This window comes from Chiloscyllium plagiosum, chromosome 18 (genome assembly GCF_004010195.1).
Source record: "Chiloscyllium plagiosum isolate BGI_BamShark_2017 chromosome 18, ASM401019v2, whole genome shotgun sequence".
Lineage (NCBI taxonomy): Eukaryota > Metazoa > Chordata > Chondrichthyes > Orectolobiformes > Hemiscylliidae > Chiloscyllium > Chiloscyllium plagiosum.
Window position 1 is genome coordinate 34,208,488 of NC_057727.1, and position 10,848 is coordinate 34,219,335.

General features: G+C 40.6%; 1 protein-coding gene across 6 annotated transcripts in view; it reads right to left on the bottom strand.

Moving 5' to 3' along the window:
• LOC122559040 (protein FAM3C-like) overlaps positions 1–7,477 on the bottom strand; it is a 57,597-nt gene extending 50,120 nt beyond the window's left edge. For 2 of the 6 annotated variants that reach the window (XM_043708207.1, XM_043708202.1), the window contains exon 1: positions 7,370–7,477. Coding sequence is in view for 1 of the 6 variants with exons in the window: in XM_043708204.1 (XP_043564139.1) it covers positions 7,370–7,376 (7 nt within the window). In the remaining 5 variants the exon portion in view is untranslated. Of the gene's footprint in view, positions 1–388; positions 426–7,369 lie in introns of all 6 variants that reach the window. The other 4 variants (XM_043708203.1, XM_043708200.1, XM_043708201.1 and 1 more) reach the window with 3 other exon arrangements.
• Positions 7,478–10,848: the final 3,371 nt, after the last annotated feature.

Sequence of the window (10,848 nt, forward strand, 5' to 3'; positions counted from 1 at the left end):
TTATCTCTCCACGCTTCAGGCTCACTGCCTTTATTCCTGATGAAGGGCTTTTGCCTGAAACGTCGATTTCAAAGCTCCTTGGATGCTGCCTGAACTGCTGTGTTCTTCCAGCACCACAAATCCAGAATCTGGTTTCCAGCATCTGCAGTCATTGTTTTTACCTCTTATAGTTCAATGACATTTAGTGTAAGTACAAAGGGAGGAAGCTTGTCATGGTTGTGAGCAGCCCTCAGTCAATTAAAAAAAGATCACCTTCAATCATGGGGTCCTGGCATAGTAAGTTCAGGGTAGCCTCTGATACCAGACCAGAGGCTTGGACATGGTCAGTCAGCCAGGATCTTCTCTTCATAAAGTGTAAGGAGCCAAATATCATCAGCCCACTACCTACCTTGATTCTTTATGCCGTACTGTGGACTGTTTTTCTCCTGGAATGAGAGAGTCAGACAGATATTATGGGGGACGAAAGTGGAGGTGACACAGCTATAATTTTTGATGCAACTGGGCAGTGTCCTGAGTGAGTGACTAAGCAGCACACAGGACATTTGGTGTCAGGAGTTGGAGTGAGTGAGAACAAATGAGGGAAGATGTTGCAGGCTGGAGATTGAGAGTGCTGGAGTATGAGTCTTGGGTGCAGTAGCAGAGATAGAGTGAGTGTGAGATATCGAGCAGATGTTGGTAGCACTTGCATTGATGGAGTGGAGAAGTTTATTGACTTCCTTCCTACAGGGTTGGACTTGGACTACACTGATCTGGATGACAACCTTGGATCTGGTATTGTGGCCTACTCTGCCAGTCCTGAGACAAGGACTAACCCACCTCTGCACCATCACATCCAGCAGGACCTACAGGTTTCTGCCCACAAAGTGGAGGGCCAAATCTCCCTGTCTGCCACATCCAGAGCAGCCGTTAGGATCCATTAGAATAGTTCCACATTAACAGTGACCCAATATTCACATTAAGACTAAGTTTCTCACCCAGTGCATGGATAGCATCTAGATTGCATTGCTTGGCAGAATTGTGAAGGCAAATTCAATTAGTACTTTTAAAAGAAATTGGAATACCAAGAAAAATATGCAGGGCCAGGTGGAAAGAGCTGAGGAATGGATTAGATGAACTGATCTTACTCAGACATGACAGGCTGAATGCTCTCTCGCTGGGTTGCAACAACTCTTATGAATTTCATAATTTCTGATTCTCAGAAGAGTGTACATATTATAAGCTGGCTTGCAATGGTGTTGAAGGAAGACAAAGTGATCTACTGCTAGAATAGATTCTGAAGTTTTGAATCAATTTTACCTGTTATTCAGTAAGTATGTTTGTAAGTAGCTATTGTATCAAGATTCCCACAAGGGAACATATTGATTTAAAAAAAAAATCATTCACAGGATATTGTTGTCATTGGCAAGGCCGACATTTACTGCCCATCCCTGACTGTCTCAAGCTTCAACCAGATTGCTGAGAGTCTGCAGTCACATGTAGACCAGACCAAGAAAGAATGGAGTTTCCTTCCCGAAAGGACATTAGTGAACCAGATGGTTTTTTCCAACAATCAGTAGCAGTTTCATACTCATTGTTCGACTCTTATTTCCAAGTTTTTATTTAATTCAAATTCTACCATCTGCCATGGTGAGTATTGAACCAAGGTGCCCAGGACATCACCGGGATTTCTGGATTTGCAGTCTTGAGACAATACCATTACGCTATCAACTCCCAATTACATTTAAAGGAACCAGGCTCTTTTAAATTTGTACTCTGATCCTCAGACTAGCCATAAACAACACAACAGTAGTTCCATTAGTATAATGATCAGAATATAGCAAAATACACCAGCTCAGATCTCTTTCTAATTTATGACTTACAGGTTTTGGTTTCTATGGCTGCGCTCATGTGAGGTTGTGAAGGTTGGGAGTGCTGGATTCCAGTCTAGAATACAGTATTAATCATCTTGACAGGTTTACAAGGTTCTTGTCAGTTTGTCTCTCAAACCCAGTCAGAGTGCATCTCAAGGGTCACAAGTGGCTATGTTTTCTATTTCACTTTTGAGCCTTAAGTTTTAACCATAGTAGAGGGCTCTCACAGATACTTTGAATGCTTAGAAAGCCCTAACATCATAGCAATATTTTGCTTTTCTCTCTCCAGTGACAAAACAGTGTAATCCTGCAGATTTTGTGCAACAAACACCAAAATGCTGGAGAAACCCAGTAGGTCTGGCAGCATCTGTTGGGAAAGAAATAGAGTTAATGTTTTACATCTGGTAGGATGACAAGTGACTGCAGTATTTTGCCTTTCTAGGAGATTATATGCCTCAAATACATCTCTGGTAAGAGCAGGTTCTGCTGAGGGCCAAAGGATAATCAGCAGGTCACTCCACTTTTGCTTCTGTCCTAAAAGAAGCACCATTTTACCCTTGTGAGAACAGTTGACAAAATTAATCGTTCTAGCAATAGTTCTCGTCTTTCTCAATCATACAGAAAATATGCAATTAAAATGCAAAAAAAAAACTGTTCACTTGAACCATCTCATAAAATGTCTATAAACATGAAGTAAAATTTGCAAGTGAATCATTTGTACCTAAAATAAAACATCTCCAATGAGCTGCTTGCCTGTGTTTTGGTCTCAATCCAGAACTAGATGTTGAACAATTTGTTTTTCTTGATTGACAAAATTTCACTTTGTATTGTGTTTCATGTTACACTAAATTAGTACACACACTGCTGCCAGAAAGAAACATATTGTGCAACGTTCAGTTCCTTGCTTTTATTTAATTCACAAAATTCCTGAGATTTTCCAGTTATTTTCAGTTATTTAAATTCAATTATTTTAATCACTTTTCCAGTTTAAACAAAAGACGATCATGTCTGCCACATGATCAATGAGCTGTAGGAAGTAAATGCACTTTTTAAAGGGTCATCATCTACCCAAGTGGGATGGGGTAATAGCTACAACATTTTACATTCGCAACATGGGGATAAATTGTACCAAATGAATTATGAAAATCTGACCACTGTTATTCTGTACTTCACCTTGTTCTGCACTAGTTGAGGACACTGGGGTAATGGAGGGAGCAAACTGGGATGCAGTGGAGAAACTGTAGCATAAGAGGCAAGTTGGACAAGGAAGAATGAGAGCTGCATTTTTCAGGTAAGGAACAACATAGATCAATTAGGTATGCTGGGAGGGAGAGAGGGAAGGTGAATTGATTAAGGAACAGTATACAACTCAGGTTGGCCATGCAAATCTGGATGAGAGTGGAATCAAGGGAAGAGTAGGAATTTAAAGGGACATAGGGAGGAAGTTCGTTATGCCAAAGGACAGGAGAAAGTCATCTGCAGCATTGGAGGATGTGGGAAAAGCAGGATTAAGGGAAGAGGAGAGTAGAATGTGAATGATTCAAAAGGAAAGTTTACAACCACCATCCTTCTATCTGTTTTCAAAACAGGACTTCTCAGAGAATGTGGAGTCCAAAGGCAGGGACTTGAGATCTATTTGCACATATTCCTGTACAGTGCGATCACAGCCAACTGAGGGAATCAAAACAGAAACTAAAAGATCAAGGCCACAAAGATTTTGCATATGGCAGAATCAGGAAGGTGAAAACCAGCTCTGGGTCATGAAGGTTATATTTTCCTTCCTGGAGGTGGCTATAGGGCGGCTTTCAACTAAGGTACAAGCCTCTCATAACAAAAGATTGATTGACTATGTCAAGATCTGAAGTAGAAAGCAAGCAACCAATTCATTCCTGATACTTTTCACAGGTCAGTACTCTCATGCCAGATATTTGACCCTCAGCAGCACTGTTAGCTTTACTCTGGTTAGGAATATGAAGGAGGAGGAGGAGGAGGAGGAGAATAGATGAACAACATCAACTCAACCAGAGACACAGTGGCAGCAGCTGTGGATGAGCAAGCACCATGTGAAGAGGGGAACCAGAGTTTTCAGCACCAGCGAGCAGTGTAGCAATATAGGGTGTACTGAAAGTATTGCAACTGCCTGCAGATGTGTGAACAGTGCAGTATTTTTGCAATATTGAGGTAGCCATCACCTATATCTGGCATCCCCTGCAGGCAGAACTGCAGCCATGCAGCTTGGGAGGCAATGCTGCACACACGGTGTGGTTGGAAATTGGTTAGAAACCTGTTTAAAACTAAATTCATATTTATTGCTTTCCGTGGAGCATGAATGTTACACCGGGAACTTGCTTTCTGCAAATAGAATCAGATCTCTGGTGCATGAAAACAAAATAAAAGGTAATGAGAACAGTAAGAATCACTGAGGTCACGATGCCCCATTCAACAATTCATCTGCAGCCATATACACTCTATTATCAATGTCTTAAGTTTTTGATCTTAGAAAGAATGGTAAACTAATCCTCCAATGAAGGTGGCAAAGGAGCAGCGGTCATCCTGACATCATGAGTACCTGGCTGAAAGGGTTCAGACTCTCACATCATAGACTGACAGCTCCCGAAATGAAATATATCAACAGGGTGACGAGAGAGAGAGAGAGAGAGAGAGAGAGAGGTGGGGGGTTTGTGTCAAGAGATACAGAAAGCCTACAGAACAAGCCATTACCATTTTGGAAGAAGACCAGAGGTTCAAATGGAGAACATAGATTGTTACGACTGAAAACTGTGAGACATGAGGGATGAATACTCCACCTCTCCAAATAGTAGGGACCCAACGCCTCCACTTCTCCATTCTACAGAAGAGGTTGAAGATCTGGAAAGCCTTCTCATCTGTGACTAATGTTGCATTTCCTTTCTTTGTCCAATTAAATAATGAACCACACCTAAACTGCTGCTTCTTAACAAACTTAATAAATTGCTTACAAATGTTCGACTGCCAGTGTTAGATGACTGCGAACATAAACACCCAAAAATCAATTACTGAAGATTACAGCAGCATTGAAGTTCCTAGTCATAGGCTCCTTTCAAATCTCAACTGGGGATATGTGTGGTAACTCCAAATTAGCAGCCCACAAGAGCACTTGTGAGTCCACTGATGGCCTTTACAGGAAAGCAATACAATTTGTCCAACTTGCTATCAATGCAGTCCAGGTGCCTACACCATCAGATCTACATCCATCACTGATTTCCCTCAGGTACAAGAGATCACTGACTGCACGTATGTGGTGCTCAGAGCTCCACGGCAACTTCCAGGCAGATTCCTGAACAGGAAAGAATTTCACTCCCTCAATGTCCAGCTTGTTATTGATGACAGGCAGTAACTCTTGCAGCTAATGTATCCACTACCCAGGGAACTGCTGTATTGCTTACACACTGCATGATTCTCAGGTTTTGCAAATGTTTGCCAAACACTCCACCCGCCAAGTTGTCAGGGCTGATCCATGTGTGAAAAGGGGTAACTCTAGAAGGCATGGCTAATGAGCTGAGAGTGAAACCCTCAGACTGAATCTGAAAAGCTCTACAATGCTGCCATGCATCCACAGAAACAATCGTGAAATGGACAATCAATCTCCTGAAGATATCTTCCATCCAGAAGGTTCATTCTTCCAGATATGCATTTACAGCCTCATTGTCATTCTAACTCTTGTCCCTTTCCTTTCACCATTTTTTTCTCAGCAGCAATAGTCTTCTGAGGAGGTCCTTGAAGATACCTCATGGAAATGTTATCACTCCGGATCAAGGAAACACCATTAAATGCTTTGTTCCTTCCAAATGCTGAACAAGAATCATTGGACTCAAAATGTTAAGCCTTTTTCTCTCTCCATAAATGCTGCCAGACTTGCTGAACTTCTCCAGCACTTTCTGATTTATTAGGGGAAGCCTTGGAAACAACTCATTGTTTCCTGGTAGCTTTGCTAAGGGAGCCAGAGATGGTGACTTGAAGATCTTGTCATGAAAAAGACTGCAATACACCAATGATTGAATGACACGGGGAAGGACTCAGAGCAACTTTCTGAATGAATGCAGAAGACAACTTCCACCACCTATTCATTTTTCAGATGGCACTTCAATTCTGCAATCTCACCTGGAATGTATGGCAGGAGTCAACGTCTTTGACGCAGTTGTAACATTAAATATGTCACCAGAAGTCACCACCTAGCATTCTAGGGTCCCTGTACAATGCATTGGAGTCTACCAGTATCATTGTTGAGGGAGTATATTGTGAGATAGTCCATTTGTTGTATCATACACAAGCTTCACATCGATTACATGGGACTCCTTGTGATTGATAAAGCTTCTTGCCTGTTCTCATTGAGCTTTGGTGTGATTAACAGTGCTCTGACATTGCTGTAGACTCCAAGATGCTAAGTTTGACTGCTATCATCAATGGGAAATGAAATGCTTGGCACCTGTCACCTCACTGATGCACTTATTGAGCGATACCTCCGATGCCTTCAGGTATCTTAACAGTTACTGACAAGGCAGGGATCCCAAACGCGGCAGCGAGTAAAGCTTTAAATGACAAATGACAAAAATCAGAAACAATCTACTTTGAGAAGCACAGCTTCCTCCTTCATGATTTGGAGATGCCAGTGTTGGACTGGGGTGTACAATGTTAAAAATCACGCAACACCAGGTTATAGTCCAACAGGTTTATCTGGTAGCACTAGCTTTCAGAGTGCTGGTCCTTCATCAGATGGTTGTGGAGTACAAGGTTGTAAGACAAACAATTTATGAATTCTGACACAGAAATTCTGTGTCTCACGATTTTGTACTCCACAACCACTTGATGAAGGACAGCAATCCGAAAGCTAGTGCTACCAGATAAACCTGTTTGACTATAACCTGGTGTTTTGTGTTGTGTGATTTTTTAACTTCCTCCTTCACAACTTTTCAGGCAACTCTCGAAAGATTCCCTTTGTCCTGAAGACCCCCCTGTTTTCACATCTCCTCTTTCATGTTAAGGCACTACCTCTGCCATTATTGCTGCTGCTGTTCTCTTCCTCCATCTTTCACGTATTTTAAGAATTTTACTTTCATAAACTTTATATGTAGGAGTTTTGTGGGCAGTTTTATTTCATTATTTTTCTTTCCCTTTTGCTTCTTGCTAAGCACGATATTCCAAATACCTATGTACGCTATCCAGAATGAAGGGTTAATGATTGTAATCCAATTACAGGCTATTTATCGAGTAACAACCTGCAGTTAAATTCCACAAAAAACCTAGTATGTAGAATAATCCTTCTGTTTGTTAAAATGATCTCATCTTCACCACGGATACAAAAAGATACAAATTATGGCCTCAACTGAAGTGATTTTCTTTTTTTAAGATCCAAAAGTACATTAAAAATCAGGAAGTAGCATGTTGAAAATTCAACAGCACTAAGTTAGAGTGAGAGGAAGCCAGGTTTTCCTTTTTGTTAATGACTAACATAAGTCAAAACATAAACCAATTGAACTTACCTGTCATTCAGCCATCAAAGCACCAGCTTGTTCAGTAATGATTATCTCGACATTTTTCTTTGTGCTTCCTGCTGTGTCTGAACCGAACAAATCAAATTTTGCTTATGGTTGGTAACAAAAAGGGAGGAGGTTGTGACAACGTGGCATCTAATCAAAGCGTCACACCCAGTTCATACATTGGGTGTTTAAATGAAAGTAATTCAAGGTTAAAACTTCAGTAACGCCATAAATTCAGTTAGAAAAAATGCAGCAAGTAATTAACTTGTGCAAATAAATGACTATAAAACATCACTCTCCGGCAAGTTGTAAATTGCTAAAGAATTTATTGTTATGTGTTTATAAAGTTAAATAAGGTGCAAATTGGCAAATACAGTGTATGGAATTTAATTTGTTGCAGTCATAAACCTATCCAAGTATGGTGTTCTTTCAAACAAATGTACCAAATCCAAAAAATTAACCAACAGTAATTACCAGATGTTCAAATTATGTTTTAATTTTGATTTTCTTTGCTTCTAATGAAAATAATTAAAACACTTTTAATAATCTTTATAACTTAATTAATGGGCACAGCAAAATACATTTCAAACTTAGACAGATATGGGCCGGGTGCTGGCAGGTGGGACTAGATTGGGTTGGGATATCTGGTAGGCATGGACTGGTTGGACCGAAGGGTCTGTTTCCGTGCTGTACATCTCTATGACCCTATGACTCTATTTAGAATTGTATTTTGCATCAATTACAGAAATTTTAGATTTGCAATTTTTTTTCTGTAAATCTATCAATTATGTGTTGTAATTTTTAAAAATTCGATTTCAGACCTTTAAGTTGAAGTCTATGCGTTTGGCTGTAATACGGCACTGTTATTCCTGACATTATCCAATGATGACTAAAATGTTGTTCATTCCACAATATTCACTCCCTTAACCAGTGATCACTGAATTTAGACTGAAACTGAGGTCAGAAAAAAACAGCCCTAATGGTTTAAAATTACTTGGCATGTCAGTTTAACCAGAATAAACAAAGATCATATCAGCACCTTGGCAGTTCTGCTTCATTGTAAAGTTAAACAAAACCTATGGCTTTAAATTGGTGTAAATGTTGTTAGTGGGCATCACAAAATGTTGGTCACAATGTTCCATTTCAGGCAATTTGTTAATATTCACACCAGACAGATTGAGTGTAAGTCTACTTACCTTAAGGGTTCTATGTGAGGGGAGGTTGTACAGATCCCTGTTTAATAACTGGCGATTCACTTCAGCTAAAAGGCAATTGAAAACTATCATGTTACGTAAGTAGCAGTCATGCCATTGGAGTACCAGATAATGATCATTTCAAACAAGAGCAAATCTAACTGTTTTCCCTTGAGATCCAATGGTATTAACACTATCAATACCTTGGGGTTACCACTGACCAGAAACTGAACTAGGTCAGACAGGTATATATTGTTACTAAAAACAGATCAGGAGTTTAGAATTCTCTAGCGAGCTACCAACCCGCTGCCAATACCTAACCACAAGGCAAAATTCAGGACTGGGAGGAAATACTTTCCAATTGCCTGGATGGGGTGCACCTCCGACAACACTCAAAGAAACCTGATACCATTCAGCACACAGCAACCTGTTTGATTGGCAACCCATTCAGCACCTTCAACATTTCCTCCTTCCACCACCAAATCACCGAGGCTCCTTAGTGGCAGCATCTTCCAAACCCGGACCTCTACCATCTGGAAGGATAAAGTCAAGTCCCAGACACATGGGTTCCCTACCACCTGGAAGTTCCTCTCCAAACCTCACATCATCTGGACCTGGAAATATATTGCTGTTTCTTCACTGTTGCTAGGTTAGAGTTCTAGAACTCCCTTTCCAAAGGGAATTGTGGGCATACTTATGCTACATGGACTGCTGATGTTCAAGACGATGGCTCACCACATCTTGCCCAAGGCAATTAGGAATAAGCAATAAATACCAGCCAAGCATATCCCATGAACTAAGAAAAACAATTACACAGGTCCAGGAAGGTGTTGGGCCTCGCTTTAACGTCTACCTCATACCTGACCTGAAAATGTTTGATAGATTCCATTAATATTAAATATTCCATTAATCAGAAATTGGTGTGCCGAAAAGATTTTCTTTAATGTTGGCCCTTATTTCAATGGGATTGGAGTATAAGAGTAGGGAAGACACTACAACTGTACAAGGTGAGACCATATCTAGAATAGTAAGCATTTTTGGTTCCCTAATTTAAGGAAAGATATTATTTCATGACAAATAGTTCAGAGAAGGCTAATGAGAATGATCATCAGTATGGACAGAATGTCTTATGAGCAAAGATTAAACAAGCTGGGACTCTACTAACTGGAGTTTAAAGGAATGAGGTAATCTGATTGAAATATGTAGGATTCTTTAGGGCTTCGCTGGGTAAAATCTGAGTGGATGTTTTCTCTCATGGGAGAGTCTAGGAGCAGAGGGCATAGTGTCAGAATAAGGAAGCACTAATTTATGACTGAGATGAGGAGAAACTTTTTCTCTCAGAAGGTTGTGAGCCTTTGGAATTCCTCGCCACCGAGATCTATGGACGTAGCGAAGTTGTGCATATTTAAAGCTGAGATAGATTGATTCTTGATCAATAGAGGAATCAAGTGTTAAGAGTAAGGGCAAATAAGTGGATGTGAGGAATGTCACATCAGCCATTATCCCATTGAATGGTGGAGCAGGCCCGAGGGGCTGAACAGCCTACTGCTGTTTCTATTTCTTATGGTCTTAAAGTTTCGATCTCCATATAATAGTCCTTCACAAACAGTTCATTGGTAGAAAGATGGCTATTCAATGTCAGCAATTATATTTATTAATAGGGGCTTGGTACAAGGGCATCTTGCATGCTGACCTGAGAACAAGTGGAAAAGCCTTGGTCTAATTGTTTAGATTAGATTCCCTACAGTGTGGAAACAGGCTACCCCTGAGATGACATGGAAGTTTTTGTAAAGACACTATTACTAGAAATGTATTATGTAGGATCTTAATCCTTGATTTGGGAAAATAGCAAAGTCACAACTTAGACAAATTGCTGCTGAGGTATACGGGGTTCCAGGCCTTCTGCCTGCACTTCTGACCATATCCAGAAACCATATTCACTGCTTTTAGCCAAATAAAAGTGCTGCTCCGATTGCACCCGGTCCATATCCCTGCTAACCCTTCCTATTCGTATACCCATCCAAATGCCTCTTAAATGTTGCAATTGTACCAGCCTCCACCACTTCCTCCACCACATTCCATACCCCTACCACCCTCTGTGTGAAAATGTTGCCCCTTAGGTCTCTTTTATATCTTTCCCCTCTCACCCTAAACCTATGCCCTCTAGTTCTGGACTCCCAACCCCAGGGAAAAGATTTTGCCTATTTACCCTATTCATGCCGCTCATAATTTTGTAAACCTCAATAAGGTCACCCCTCAGCCTCCGACGCTCCAGGGAAAACAGCCCCA